Consider the following 16230-nt stretch of genomic DNA (forward strand, 5'->3'; position numbering starts at 1 on the left):
CCACCTGAGGCTGAAACATATCCCAGCCCAGGAGACAGAGCTTTTATGAGCCTGATCCCACACAAGGAGTGTCTCATTAACAATTCTTTAGTGTCTTACCACCTCCCACATCTGACCCACAATGGCCCTCTCTCTAATGGAGCCTTCACCCACATAAGTGAAAAGTCATTCCTCCTCCATAACATCAAATTAATAGACTGCTAGTACAAACAACTGACTAACCTCAAGCTTCTAACTAGCCAGAGTGATCAGATTCCCATTATTCTTCTTAATTTCTTACATAAACCCTTTTCAGTATTATTTAAGGCTTATGCAGCAGCTGCCCAAGGGCCCTTGTCATTTCATAAAGACAAGAGGATCCCAACATGGTAATATGCCAACTCATGATGGCTGCGGCTGTGCCTTCCCTTTATTTTCCCTGTCCTGGGCACTCAGCCATTTTTCTGTAATTGCCCCCATGTCTATTCAGACAACAGGAAGCATAGTCAGTGCCCAAAAATCTCTACCATTATGGCAGGCCTGGCGTACATCCTGCCCCTGCCTTCATGGCATGCTCTGACTTGGCACAGTCATGTTTAAAACACTGCCAGTATTAGAGTGTTAGACATTCTTTCTCTCTACATTATATTTTTTTGTTAGTACGAAAAGATATATACACATATTTTTTCATCCCCTCCATTTTTCACATGTAGAAACTAAAGCACCAGGAAGTCAGGGGCCTTATCAAAATTCACACAGTCAGTAGGCAGATTTCAGATTAAAACTCAGAACTCCTGACTCACAAACCATGAATATATTTTTTAAATTGTTCTGGAATGTAAAAACATTTCCAGAACTAAAGGAAACTCTTTGGGCAAGAGAGCAGATGCTAACTTAAATGAAAATAATCTCACTACAGCATTCTGAACAAACAACAGTCTTTACTTTGTTTCAAATTAAAATATACAGATAATATCTTCAGGATATTCAGGAATGAATGAGGTCATATATAAACACCTGATGTTCATAAACAATGTCACGTCTTTCCCATATGAGGGCTATTATAGGCCCTCTGTTGATCAGCATCTACTGAAAGCTATTTTTCCAATATATTTGCATGGTTTCATCTACATTATTGCACTCTCTTATGTATATTTTTTAGTCTAATGAAGGCCTCAGTTGTAGTGTGTACCTGTATTGGGTGGGAGGGTGACAGCAGCTGGCAATAGGCAGTGAAGCTAACTACCCCTTGTTGTGTTCTTGTGTGTCATCCAGTTGATTCCAACTCATAGGAACCCCATAGGGCTTCCTAGGCTGTAAATCTTTCTGGGAACAGGGTGCCAAGTCTTTTCTCCCATGGAGTCACTGGTGGATTCGAACTGCTGACCTTACGGTTAGCAGTCGAGCACTTATTCTTGCACCACCAGCCCTTAGACCCAGTGAAATCAGAAGGAAAATCTGTATTTTTGATGTCATGTCTCCATTTCTTAGTCTGAATACCACAAAATGCCTTTCATTCCCTCTTTACAATTTGTACAAAACATCTTGTAGTAAAACAAATTCTTCACCACACACTAAATTGCTGAGCTGGTTCTGTGCAGCCTTAACCCTTCCCCTGGTTTGCTGTGGAACTCTTTTTGAAAGCATTTTGGGCAACATTCAGATCTTAAATAGACTCCTCTACATGTAGAGGGAAGGTCAGCACTCCAGGAAAGGGGTAATAATGGAGATGGTGAGAAAAGACTGTAAATGCCCTTCTAGCCTAATTCTGACAGCTTTGTAAAACAGCATAAAACTTCCCACCCTGTCCACAGGGGGAGCGCCAGCTGGCAGGGCACCACAGAGGGTGCCGTAATGTGCGTCCTCTCCTGCAGTCTGCCATGTTTTCTCTCCACAGCCATCAGCAGGACTAGCCAGAGGAAGCCTGGTGCTGGGCTGCCCTCGACACGGTGGAGCAAGTGGGCGTTCACTAGGATCAGTCACATCTCCTTGCCTTTTCCTCCCCTGTCTTCTCCTATGGACACATTTAAAGGATGGCATCTCTTGAATGGGATGGCAAAGTACAAGAGGTCTCTAATCTCTCAAAGAAAGTGAAAAGGGCTTGCCCCTTCTCACAGGATCCACTGAGCTCTGCTCCCAGAATAACACCCTTTCTGAGACTGAACGAACCTGCAATTTCAACTTCAGTAGCACCAAGTCTCACCAACTGAGCTATCTGGCCAGTATTCAATACATACAAAATCCTTACTTTCAAAGACCAGTACTTTTTGTTGTTGTTGTTACTTTATTTAGCTAAACTTGAAATGCATTCAGTCTCCACCTTAGATGTCCTATTTTCAATAGCAGCGGACAGGCACTAAGGAATAGCTTTTTCCAGGAAGTATGTGACCCAAAAATCTACTGAGTGAACATATTTATTCTTAGTTGTATGCAATTTCCCAAAGCGGAGATGCAACTTTGGGCCTATAACCATGACAGCAGTTATGCTAGTAGGTCTTGCTATACACATTTACTAAAGTATCTTGTATGTAAAGGGGAACTATGAGAAGAGAAAATAAACTGTCAGTAAACGTAAGTGCAGATGTGATTAGGTCCCATCTAGGCTCTATACACCATGACCATTTGGACTTTGGACCACAGACACAAACATGAAATGCCAGGCCAGTACACTCCAGTCTTTATACAATGTGCAAAACCTGAGGTGGGTGTCTGTCTGGTGAAGGCAGGCCTAACTGCACTGTACTGCTGAGTGACCAGGGCCAAAGAATTAGGCATGGGCCTGGGGCAGGTGCAGAAAGAGCTTTACCTCCATCTCTTCCCTAGTGTGCCAGGGAAGGCCTAAGTGAGGTGCACTCCTTGGCACAACATCTTTCATCAGCACTCAGACCTCAGGGTTTGTCTAAATCAGAGGGCCCTCAAGGGTCCAACCAGTACCGTGAGGTCTGGCCTAGCAGTTCAGCAAAGGAAGCAAGACTCAGTTGGTAATTCAAATAATATACTCAACAACAGATTTTAGTTTTTAAATTAGCCATGGAATTTCCCCAGACCCGTTGGTTACACAGAATCCATGGCCAAGTCAGATTTACGGGCTGCTCTTGATTATGAATCACAACCCAAGGACTGACATCTGGGCAGTGTTGCTTTTGGAGAGGAAATTAACCTCATGGCATTTGCTACTTTGTTGGACTTCACATGTGGAAAAAGAAAGCACTGATGACAGTATGAGCAGATCTTCAGGGCCAGAACAGAGGGTCATGTTGAATACACATGCAGATTCAATCAGTATAACCCAATTCGTTCTCCTTTTACTTGCTTTCTTTTGCTACTCTCCTCACCTTTCTGTTCCTTTTCAATAAACTTTACTTTCCTCATATAGCTCTACTTCCTTTAAAATTTTCATTTTGTCTTCTTCTCCCCCTTTTGATCCACTCTTAAGGTCCTGGATTCCTCCCTTTCCTTCTTTGTTCCAAACCCTCATGTATGTCCTCTTCTCTTCGCCCTTTTTGTGCACTAAAACCTCCATCAAAGGACCAATCATGCATACAGTTGGGAAATAGAAGCACAGCAGATACCTGCATGAGGTTGGGGCAGCACAAACCACCTTAACACTAACTACTGAGTTTCTCTCAAAGCCAAAATTAAAAAAAAAAAAAAAAAACCCAGGCTCGTTAACAGAGCACCAGAGGAGAAAGACATTAAAGAAGTGCGGGTATGTTTAGTTATTAATCCAAGTAGGTAAATTAGCACTGCGTTAGCAACAGGTCAGTTAATGAGCCTAAAATAAATTTTTGATAATTTTTAAAATTTTTTTTTGTTTATTTTTTATGGGAATTTATGTTTGCTCATAGAAAGGGAAAACACTGGTTTTCTGTTTTTAAAAGATAGGGAATAAAAGGAGAACACAGACTGAGTAAACTTGTCTTAAGAACATTTTGTACATTCTTTAACATTTGATATTATACCCTAGCGTAAGTATTACCTGAATTTTTAGAGAAAACGAACCTGCCAACCCTATTCCGATGGACACATTCTTTCTTTAAATATGCTAACAACCAATCAAGTTATGGTCAAGTGGCCAGGGAGCCACCACCATCTTTAAGGTGACATTGCATATCTCAATTTGATAGGCTGACTTTAGTTTAACAGATGTCTCATATTTCTCATTTGGGGTCTTTCACCCATTCACAGTTTATGACCTTGGACATTCTTTAAAAAACAAAGCTTCAGGTTATTTTCTTTAACTTTAGATTTTCTTAAAATGTACATGAGTCTTCCAGATTTCAAACTGAGGTATTAGTGACTTTCCCTCCTCCTGGCACAAAAGAACAAGATTTCCAGGGAAAATGACTGGGTTAAGCATACCCTTATTTGGCATTATCATCCTCAGGAAAGTTAAAGCAGGTTATAATGGACTTAATGATAAAAGATGCAATTAACTCTACTAGTAAACCAATGTCTAAAAGCTCAGAGACAAACAGCCATAATACCTTCGCTGCTTTGGGTGGAGAACTTTCAGAAAGGCTGGAGGCTCTGGCATCTGGAGTTAGCTGCTTGGGATGGACAGGCTGCTGGATCTCACTCTTAACCTGGGAGTTATCTGTTTCAGTTACAAAAGGAAAGCATTTTATATATCTTATATATCTCATGGGAAGTCTCAGAAAGGGTTCCTCCCAAAGCAAAGTTTAGGCACTTCCACTAATGACAGGTCTTTTCAACACCAAAAAATACCGTTTTTCTGCTGAAAAATATTCTAACACTAAAAGCTATGCTCCTTAGGTTCTCTCAGGTCCTCTTACAAATTGAGTTCTCAGCTAGGAGACTCTCTCACTCTGCCACACACTGCTTGAATCCAAACCACCCTGTATGAAGAACCTTCTGCTCTGTAGCCTTTGTCATTTTTAAAAGGCTGTTTGTAGACTTAAACATCTTTTTGGTAGTAATACTTCCAATGATTCCTTCTGGGGTGCTTCAGCTGAAGTTGGGAAAGTGGGGGGACGTGAAGGCAGAAATGTCATACTCTGTGTGGTGTAATTTGATACTTTTCTTTTTGATCTTACAGCAGATATCCATAGATGAAGATTATGGGAAAAGTCCCCATAATGGTTTTTCTCTTTTTTCATAATCATTGAAATGCCACCAGCATGAGTTAATTTCCTGACACCATATTCATCCTATAGAATTAAGAAAAGGCACAGAAAAGTCATTTACACAGCCACCAAGGAACTATAAAAATTCCTTAAAATCTAGAGTTGCGTTAACAAAGTACTAAAAGATTCAGGCTTATTTTTCAAAAAATGTTTTGCAAACCTAGTAAAAACTCAGAAACTTTTCTAGTCCAGGAAAAATGATTGCAAAACAATGTTCTTGGATTCAGGCAGGCAAGTTTTTCTCTGCAATTTCAAGGTAGGGTTTACTAGAGATCTCTTAGTTCATACTTAAATTTTAGTTGTGGAGCTTTTAGTTTCTACTAAACTAACTAGCCTGGGGAAAAGCTAGAAATCCATAAATGTATTTCTAAACAATACACTGAAAATCAGAATCCAAAGGGGACATAGAAAAGTAAAAACCAGAGGTTTTTGTCTTTGGGAGAAATGAGGCTCAGAATGATTCCAAAATAGGATGAAAAGGTGACAGACTTCACCAAAATATTCTTTCAGCAGGAAAATGCTTAGAATATGGCTAGAAGGTAGATTACATATTTAGATGAGTAGGAAAAATATATTTTCAGGTTACTCAAATCACAATTCTTTACCCTTGTAAATGAATAAAATCCTTCTTGGCCAAACTTCTATTAAAATAAAATTTCAAAATTAGTTTATACAGCTTTAACCCTGAAAGGGTTTAGTACAGAAGACACGAGAAGTTCAATGAGAGAAGCATCAAAAGTATTCATTTTGCCCTAAGTAAATTATATTTAATTGAACTTAACTTCTCCCTAAACAATGAAATGTGTGAAGGGTATGCAAGCATCAGTCCTTAAAATCGAGTGAAGGATTTGATCAGCTAAATTGCTGGATTAATATGCTACTTTCTCAGTGCTGACAGTAATGGGGACACTCCCGACCGAAATACAGGACGAAGAATAAGGACCTTAACCTTCAAGCTCTAAGAACAAATGCTTACAGAAGTCATCTTCAGCAGGGGAGGAACAGAATGCCAGGCTATTCTCAGTTGCAGAAACCTACAAAAAAAAGGGGGTGATAAGGAATCACATTAAAAATAAAAGCGCACACTGCTGTTAATGCCATAAAAACCTGCTGACTCCAGTCAGTCACTAGCTGCCTGGGGGAAATAACGGGCATCAGAACAGCTGAGCATTTAAACAAGAGAGAGCAAAATGTCTTTTATGAGAATATTAACATGCCTCTCAATTACAGAGCAATGCGAGAAACAGACTGCATTCAACTGCCAAAAGTGTGCATCATCTCCCTTTATAAAAGAACTTCTAAACCATATCTTTCCATTCTCCAAAAACAAAGCAAAACAAAAACCCTCCATTAGGGAGAGCAAAGCCCACCATAACTCACTCCAAAGCAAGATTAAGTCTTTAAATACAGGAACTATTTTTACTCTTCCCCCCATCCCCCTCAATTATTTCCCAACCAAACGCATTCTGGTCAAACAAGTTTGCCAGTACAAAAGACTCTGAAAACTAGAAAACAAATTTAGCTAAAACTAATCTTAAATATTATCTTCTAGGACAGCTTCCTTGTTAATCACAGTCTCAAAATTGCAGCGTTTAACCAGATAGCAGATCTTATGTGTAGGTATGTTATTTTTTTCCAGAAGCCATAACATTTAAGTAATAGAATTTTCTACTAGCTCTCTCCCTCCTTTCTACTGGCCCTTGTGCCTTCCTTGTATTCTCCTTCACACAGAAAATCATAAAAGATCAACAGGTGACCCAACATGGACCCTTCACGGAATATTCTTTAATTCAGATGTCAGGGGTTTTGGGGGCCACATTGAATGTTTACATCAAGAATAAATTTGCAATGGAGATTAAGTTGTTGGCTGACCACACCTGAATTTCAGTACAGTCGGTTTTTCAACTACTCTCTTTTCATTACAGGAATTCTGACATGGCATAAAACAAACCAATATAATAACAGCCAACATTTATTGAGTACTTACTACGTGCCAGGTATTTGACTAATCACCTTATATGCATTATCTCATTTAATGATATAAAATAAATTTTCTGAGTTTTGCATAGCCATAAAAAGTACTTCAATTCTTGCTAATTAGTAGGTGCATCCATCCCAGGATGTTCTTGTCTCACCTCTAATTTGGTGGCCTTGAACCTGCAGGGTAAACTTAATGCCAATTATGGCATCATTGCACGTGGCCAACCAGATGACTTCACTGCAGAAACAGCCAGGTGAGAGCACATGAGACTCTGCTCAAACATTTCATTAAAGGAAAGCACAAATTCATTCACAAGAAGAGAAAGGGAGGAACAATACCTTGACAAAATATTCCATTTCAGGCAAGTTTGCCCTAGAATTAATGTCCTTTTATAACAAGCCAAAGTGCAAATAATGCTTAGGTACTGGTTAACAAAAGCTAGGCAAACAGCCAATAGGTAAGTAGAGATTTTGAAAAATTTTGCAAATTTTAAGGCAGCCACGGGTTTACAAACCTGCAGGATGTGCTTGAAAAATATGTACTATCTTTATCCCCTTTCTTCCCCACCCACTCCCCAGCTTGTGATTCAGTTGTACCAATGCCCTTTTAGGCTATAATTAAAATGTTCTGATCCTCCAGTTTAGCTCAGAGTTCCAGTTTCAAATCAGCATGAAGACAATCAAGAAGGAAACATGAAATTAGATACAGGGGCAATCCAAGCATTATTTTCCAGATGATTATTTCCCAAGCTATGCTCCTGGGGTGGATGGGGGAATTTCAATGCTGGGAATATTTTTCTCTTAAAACTTCTATTTTATGGTATGTAAGAAAAATACTATTATGGATTAAACTGTGTCTCCCCAACATATGCATTGGAATCTTATCCCCTGTACTTGCGGATATAATCCTGTTTGGAAACAGAGTTTTCTTTGTTATGTTATTCAGATCATACCCAAGTAACCAAACCCAAACCAAACCTGTTGCTGTCAAGTTGATTTCGACACACAGAGACCCTATAGGGCAGAGCAGAACTGCCCCATAGGGTTTCCAAGGAGCAGCTGGTGGATTTGAACTGCCGACCTTTTTGGTTAGCACCCTGAGCTCTTAACCACTACATCACCAAGGATGGGTCCTAAATCTAATAACTTCTGAGTTACAAAAAGAACAGATTACACACAGAGATGTGCACAAACAGGAGAAGACAGATGCCATGTGAGAATTGTCTATAAGCCAAGGGAGGCCAAGGAACACCTGGGGCTAGTGACAAAGAAGGAAATCAACATGGCTGAGACTCTGATTTGGACTTTCAGCCTCCAGAACTGTGAGAAAATAAATTTCTATTCTTTGAAGCCACCCATTTCTGTTACAGCAGCACTAGGAAGCTAAGACAAGTACCAAGCATATTTACTTAGTTATTCTTAATAGTCTCCCATTTAAAAAATGGCATGCCAAGCCTGAGAAAACCAGGCAGCCTAATGCGAGTACACTTGATAAATGACGTGGGATCTACGAACTCATTCATGAGCCCATTGTTGCAAGGATGTATGTAATTTATCTGAGGACTGCATAATCATGTAATACTTAACTGCCAAGTATTTCTGTCTTATTATTTTAATATACATTTGTGATTTTTAAAATATAGTGATTTAATTTTTCTAAAAAATTTTTTCTGTTCTATGAATCAAACTTTGCAGCCATTGATCTAAGGCTATTTTTCTGTGTACCTGTTCTGATCCAAGTACGCAGGGTTACCTCATAAATTCCTGTTAGTATTCTGTCAATACATCATACTTTTCAAAATGTGTTGTAGTCAAATAAGTTTGAGAACTATTGCTCTTGACCCATTTTAATCACCTCCTCATCTTTTTGAAAAATGGCACCAGGAGCAATGTTTTTTTCTCCTAAAGTTAATCACTGTAATAAATTTGAAAGCCCTTTCTCCTTATCTTGCTTAACATTTGATCATCGTATTGACAGAAAGACCAAAAAGATTGGGTACTGGATTGGAAGAGAAAATGATAAATTCACCTGACATATTTTTACTTACTCTAACTAAGTCATTCATCTAATGATTAATGCATAAAACACAAATCTGATTTGCTTGAAATCCTTTAGTGGCTTTCCACTGCTACAGGACTATATCCAAACTCTTAAACGTAGCATATAAAGCTTTTCAAGACCTCCCCCAGGCCCTCTCTCTGTACCCATCTCTCCCCTCTGACTCTATATACCTCATGCTCCAGCCAAGCCAACTGACCTGAAATTCCCAAGTAAGCCATGATCTCTCATTTCCAAACCTCTGCACATGTTGTGTATGCCTGGAATGCTCTTCTTTTTCTTTATTCAACATTCCCCTTCTCACTTAGCCTATGCCCACACATTCTTTAAGACATGGCCCAGACATCACCTGCTAGAGAAAGTCGGGTTACAGGTCCTTCATCTGAGCCTCCACGGCCCGGTACACCCCCTCACAGCACTCATTACATTGTTTTATGATGGCTGACCTGTTACTTGTCTGCCCTTTAACTATTAACTTCCTTGCAGATAAAGATCACGTGGAATGGTTAGGGTTTTTTAAGCTTAACATAGTGCCTAGCTTTAAAAATACTATTTGAAAGAATGAAATTTTCTTGCATAAAATGTGTGAAATATATACTTACATTAAAAATATACAAGTACTTTGAAGATAGTATCTCTAATCAAAACAGATTTTAGCTCTCTGCCCTCTGAGCATTTGCTGAGCCAAAGAATTTTCTAATGAAGGCTTACAGTTTGGTCAGCTATACGTTTCAGAGCTCTCCAACCGAAATTATGTGACCTGCAAAAATGTTAATCTGTCCTGGCAGCTGTTACCAAATTCCCAGACACTCTACAGCTCTAGAGTTAGGGTTGTTTCTAATTTTAAGCATTTAATTTAGAACATACGCTTCCTCGGCAACTGGACATCAGACTTTTCAACCTACCTTTTCTCTATCTTGATGGGAGATGCAGATCTCAGGACCCCGGGGGACATTCTCCTTTTGTTCCAATTTATGAGCTTTGATTTCACTACCACTGGCTCTCAAGTCATTCTGCAAAACAAAAATAACCTGTGATTTTTTTTTTTTTTTAATTCTCACCATCCCATTCTCTTCACAGCACAGAAAACTTGGGACATTTAAAACAATTTTTCTTTTAAGAGGCCTCAGGTCAGACCAATCCCCTAACTCTCACAAGCAAAACCCATAGACTAGTGAAATGACAAAAGCAGCTTTGTGGACATATACTGAGTTAAATATCTGTACACTAGTCTAAAACTGGATGCTCATTAGAATACACACACACATCAGCACAGACGAACACATTCTTGTGATTCACCCTTCTAGCAGCAGAGCTTGTGGGAATGCAAAGCTTGTGAGGTATCAGTAAAGACCATTCTGGAGCAAGAGAAAGGAGATGCCAAGTGCCAATAATTAAGAAAATATACTGACCATATATATAAATGCCCGGCCTAGAAAGAGAGACAGGGATGATGCACACATATAAAAACTGAAATTATATTTAATGACACCATAAAACAACCTTTCTTACGGGACTTTCAAAACATGTTTTTCACATAAAATTCATACATTTTACTAACTACATACCTTATTTTACTCCTCATAACAGAGTCCTGACACAAAAAACCATGCAATTTATTTAAGCATAATCATTTTCTTTTTCTTGTAACAGACAGTTGGGGCAGAATATTAAAATTAACTTATCTATTAGATCCAAAATCAACATTATTATAGGTAGGTGAATATGGATATTTCCTACCTCTAAGCCAGCTGCTGTTGAGTTGACTCTAACTCATGGCAACCCATGTGTGTCAGAGTTGAACTGTGCTCATAGGGTTTTCAATGGCTGATTTTCTAGAAGAAGATTGCCAGACCTTTCTTCTGAGATGCCTCTAGGTGGACTTGAACCTCCAACATTCTGGCTAGCAACAGAGTATGTTAACCATCTGAGCCACCCAGGGACTCTCTCTACCTGTTGTTGTTGTGTGTGCCATCGAATTGATTCCGACTCATAGCAACCCTATATGACAGAACAGAATTGCCCCATAGGGTTTTCTGTAGTCCTCTAATAATTTAGTAATCTAGTACGTTTCTGTTCTCTGTGCATCTTTAGGCATGAGGACAAAATTAAAAAATTTATGGCCACAGAGTCAATGAAGGGAGTGTGAGTGTGACTGGCTTACTCAGGTGTGGTATTCCATATTAAGGCACACAGTTCCTGGCGGTGCATCTAGGAGAAGTTGGCAGCCAGCACTGAAGAAGACAACATTACAGCCCAACTCATTCCTGAGCCTATTTCAAAGCCCAGCCTCCAGAACTACTGCCAGAGGGTGCGTGCTTTCTTAAACCATATTCTTTAAGGGGCCTGAGAAATTCTTTTGCGATGAGATAAAAGTGTACTTTTTAAAAGAATTCCTAAAGACTTTTGAACTCTTAAAATTTACAGAGCAGAAACTCTATTAGGAGTAAAAAAAAAAAAAAAAGCCACTGAACAGGTTTTTCCACTTAGGGAGTCACTTGGTCTCAATGTTTGTAGCAAGAGGGCAATGAGAAGCTGCAAAGTCCCATAGCAAAAGGACTCTTGCTCCACAGATCACCTACTCACTGTAACTCCTGACCTGCCTTCTAAAAGAAGTTTCAGTTTGCTCATTTATCACACTCACAGTGAATAATGAGTCTGTGATGGCCTACTTTGCTACTGACTTACACACATCATCTTTTCTATAACCACAGTGAAAAATCAAGATGAAATTATTCATTGTCCAGAGAATTAGTCCACCAATGTGATGGAAGAATGCATACTTAATAATGTGGAGAAAAGAAGGCTTAACCCCCAGAATGCACAGTTCAGTCTGCCTGGGAACAAGTGAAATTCAATACTATTCTTCCAACTTTGTTAAAAAATTAGGACATCAAAGAGATTAATGGTTTGTAATTTGGAATCTTAGAAGGACAAATGTTTGAAAGGCACATACACGTGTGTGTGTGTGTGTGTGTGTGCACGCACGTGTGTGTGTGCATGTGTGTATGTGTATGAATAAATGGTATTTTTTAAAGGTAACTTCAATTAAGTAGTTCTATAGTGTCAGCCTGCCAGTTAAGCCTAAGAGAATACAAAATAAAGAGACCATTCTATTTAGAATACCAAATTTTTGTGCTTACTGAGCATGTCATCTTTCTGTCATTTCTCTCCCTTTTTCTTATCCACTACTCTACCTCTTTACAAAACCATCACGTAATAAGGATTACACATTAAGTAGACGATATATTGTATGATTCCATTTATATGAAATGTCCAGAATAAGTAAAGCCATAAAGACAGTAGACTGTGTGGTTGCCAGGGGATGAGGGAAGGAGAGACTTGGAGTGACTGCTAACGGGTCTGGGGTTTCTTTTCGGGGTGAGGAAAATTTTATCGAATTAGATAACGGTGATAGTTATACAACCCTGTGAATATACTAGAAATCACTGAATGTACACTTTCAAATGGTGAATTTTATGTTACATGAATTATATTTCAATAAAAATATTGCAAAAAGCCCCATTAATGTTGAACACATCCAGTATTTCTCTCCAATATTCTTTTTATCCTCTCAAAAACCAAAACAAAATAAGTGTTTCTGTTAAAACTTATAAGATACTACTTACTTAGCAAAACAAAACAAAAAAGGTTAAGTAGAAGAGCCAAGAAAATTCTCAGTGACATTACTGGATGGTAACATCATATACACACACACACAAATTGAGTGGAGTGGGAATGAGGCTGAGGAAGCAAAGTCAGGACTAGAACATGGTCAGGATTTCCAATGAAGCTGGGGTAGGGTTTATGTAAAAAATAATCATCAGAGGACCAGGGATGAGCCAGGACTCCAAAGTAAGGGTCTGGAAGACATTTCCTACTTCTAGCGCTCAGCGACCATTTGCTGGATGAGAAATAAATGAATGATGTGGAACACATACTGTATAGTTGGTTGAACTACTTTGTTTGGATACAGCTGCCTGGTACTTGGCCATTCGATCCTTTATGGAGGTTTCTGACAGGCGTGGGAGCTCCAGATTTCGCCTACTCTCACTTTTCTCCGAGTTGAATGCAGATGATGACAACTGACCTGAAAGCATGCAAATAACATGCTTTATTAGAAGATAAAATGCAATTCAAATGGTTTCAAGATTATAAATTTTGGGCTATTGCAATCTAACGGCCGATTTCTTCTACTAAAAGTACAAAGAAAGAAATCAGAAATTTAATTGTCATTTATAAGTAATATTCACTCACTTTCCCAACATTAAAAGGAGAACGCCTTACCATGATTAGTATATATTTTTAAATTTTGGCTAATTTACATGTGAAAAAATGAGATCTCAATGCAGTTTTAATTTGCATTTCTTATTTCCTTGATTACTAGGAGGCTGATGATTTTCCTGTGTTTACTCATTATATTTTTTTTCTTTTGTGAAGTGCCTGTAAATGCTCTTTTCTAAATATAGTAATTCTGCTCTAAAGGCATTATGGTACCACTGGTAATACAGGATAACCAATCTTGATAGGGGTTACTGCCCATGCATGGAAGCCCTCATGCCCCAGATGACTGTGGAGCCAAAACTCTCTGTAACACTTCTCGTACAACCTCTGAAAGGTACTGTTCAGTTACCACAGGTTATCACTGACAAAGATTGATTAAAAATACAGAGGAGCTATTTGTAGAGAGCAATGTCATTTGAGAATGGCTTGTATCTAATAGACAGACTTCCTTTTAATTTCTGCCACTATTTTTTAAAATTATTTTTTAAAAATTTATTCTGTTGTTGAGAATATACACAGCGAAACATACACCAATTCAACAGTTTCTACATGTATAATTCAGTGACATCAATTACATTCTTTGAGTTGGGCAACCATTCTCACCCTCCTTTTCTGAGTGGTTCCTCCCCCATTAACATAAACTCACTGCCCCCGAGATCCTATCTTTCAAGTCGCTGTTGTCAATTTGATCCCGTATAGACAGTTCTTAAAAGAGCATAATGCTCATTTGCCACTCTTCTTTTAAAAGTATTGGCCTTGAGGCCAAAAGATATTGCTACTAATTAGCACTTTCTAGAGGACTTCACACACATGAAACTCTCTACTTACCTGGGCCTATTTCCAAGTCATCAACAGAAGAGTTGTTTTCAGAGATTCTCCTTCCACCTGCACTTGGGCTCTGGGCTCGAATCTGTTTGGAAAACAAAACCTAAAAATAAATTTTGCAGAGAAGATGGGAAATGCTTGACGCAATGTTCAGAAGAGACTTGCAAATCTCCTTTTTAAATAAAATCCAGAGGAGATTAAATTTTATATTAGTTTTATATTCCACAGAATTTTTTAGACTATTATAAGTATCAAGCACTACATATTCACAAATGCCCAGGGAAAACTAACTCACCATAGGTAATGTTCTATGTTAACGATCACTGCACAACCAGCTTAACCAGCAAGTCTTGTAATTTCGATTGAACAATTATTGGAAGGGAATCATCATGCCCCAGATGACAACGACATGTCCCTCCAAACTGCCAAGTCCTGATGGCAGTACCTGCTGTTTCCCTCCTCCATCCCACTTTATCCCTGTTGTTGCTGCCTTGATTCACATGGTCATCACCTTTTCCTGGACTATGACATTACCTTTCTAATTGTTTCTTCCTCACGGTCTAATCCAGGCTCTATGCTGCTGCCAAGGTAATCATCCCATAACACAGATATGACTATGTGACTCCCCTGTTCAAAATTCTTTAAGGATTTCCTATCACTCCTAGTTAAATCCAGATTAAATCCACAGTACTCGCTATATCACAGAAGACCCATTCTAGGTCTGGTTCCTACCTATCCAGCCTCTTATTATCTGGGCATTCTCTGCCTCACCCTTTACCTCCAGAAAAAGTGAACTGCCTGTGGGGTACATGCTAATGTAAATGAGGTTTCTTCTACCCAGATTACCCTTTCATTCTTCTGTTGTCTAGCAAACGCCTGTTCCTTCAAGACCCAGCTTAAGCGAAATCTCCTCTGGGAAGTCCATCTTACCTCTCCTACATAATTTAGTTAGTTCTCCCTCTGTTTCCACTTCCATTGCAATGATTATCAAACTGTTGTGTGACTGTTCCTCCAGTGGACTGTAAGCTCACTGAGGGCAGAGACCATGACTTTCCATCCATATATTTGTAGCACTTACAGAAGAGTGGATGGTATAGACTTTTTAAATAAAGTACTTTATGATTTCTGTAAATCACTCTACTTATCTCTCTCATATTTAGGGTAGATTTCCAATTAAAGTTATAAATTATAATTTTTAAGTCTGGAAAAGTAACTCAAGAGAAAGCCACTTAGTGTCACAGAATGTTCCCAGACATAGTGCATGTACATAGTACATCATGTTTGTTCAATCTGTAATAAGAGCCTTCAACCAGATCCTTCAAATCTCAATTTATTTCCAGATAACCTGAAGCACGAGAGATAGCTGAAATCCCATATGAGAGGAAAGTAAAACACCTGGCACACTTTTGAATTCAATATTAATAGTTATTAAACCTTTATATTAAATGGACAGCTAATCAACTCAACAATAAACTTAAAGAAGGTAAAACTGTCACTTTAAAAAAAATTTTTTAAGCTGTGAAACATAACATGGAGGACTCTGGAGGGCATTCTGCTGAGTGAATTTAGTCAGTCACAGAAGGACAAATATTGTATAAAACCACTATTATAAGAACTCAAGAAAAGGTTTAGACACAGAAGAAAACATTCTTTGATGGTTACGAGGGTGGAGAGGGAGGGTGAGGGTTATTCACTAACTAGATAGTAGACAAGAATTATCTTAGGTGAAGGGAAGGACAGTACACACTACAGGGGAAGTCAAACAAAGCTTATTAATACAATGTTCTGCATCCTACTTTGGTGAGTGGCATCTGGGGTCTTAAAAGCTTGCAAGCGGCCATCTAAGATGCATCAATTGGTCCCAATCACCTGGAGTAAAGGAGAATGAAGAACACCAAAGACACATGGGAAGTACTAGTCCAAGAGACAGAAAGGGCCATATAAACCAGAGACTTC

At 38.8% G+C, this 16230-nt stretch overlaps 1 protein-coding gene across 1 annotated transcript in view; it reads right to left on the minus strand.

The window, feature by feature from the left end:
* LIMA1 (LIM domain and actin binding 1) overlaps positions 1–16230 on the minus strand; it is a 78786-nt gene that overhangs the window by 6398 nt on the left and 56158 nt on the right. Inside the window, exons 4-8 of the mRNA XM_023742399.1 lie at positions 14278–14359; positions 13107–13255; positions 10071–10178; positions 6103–6160; positions 4467–4576 (exon numbers count right to left, since the gene is read on the minus strand). Of these exons, the coding sequence (XP_023598167.1) occupies positions 4467–4576; positions 6103–6160; positions 10071–10178; positions 13107–13255; positions 14278–14359 (507 nt within the window). The remainder of the gene's footprint in view (positions 1–4466; positions 4577–6102; positions 6161–10070; positions 10179–13106; positions 13256–14277; positions 14360–16230) is intronic.

The sequence above is a fragment of the Trichechus manatus genome, unplaced genomic scaffold, assembly GCF_000243295.1.
Source record: "Trichechus manatus latirostris isolate Lorelei unplaced genomic scaffold, TriManLat1.0 scaffold00209, whole genome shotgun sequence".
NCBI lineage: Eukaryota > Metazoa > Chordata > Mammalia > Sirenia > Trichechidae > Trichechus > Trichechus manatus.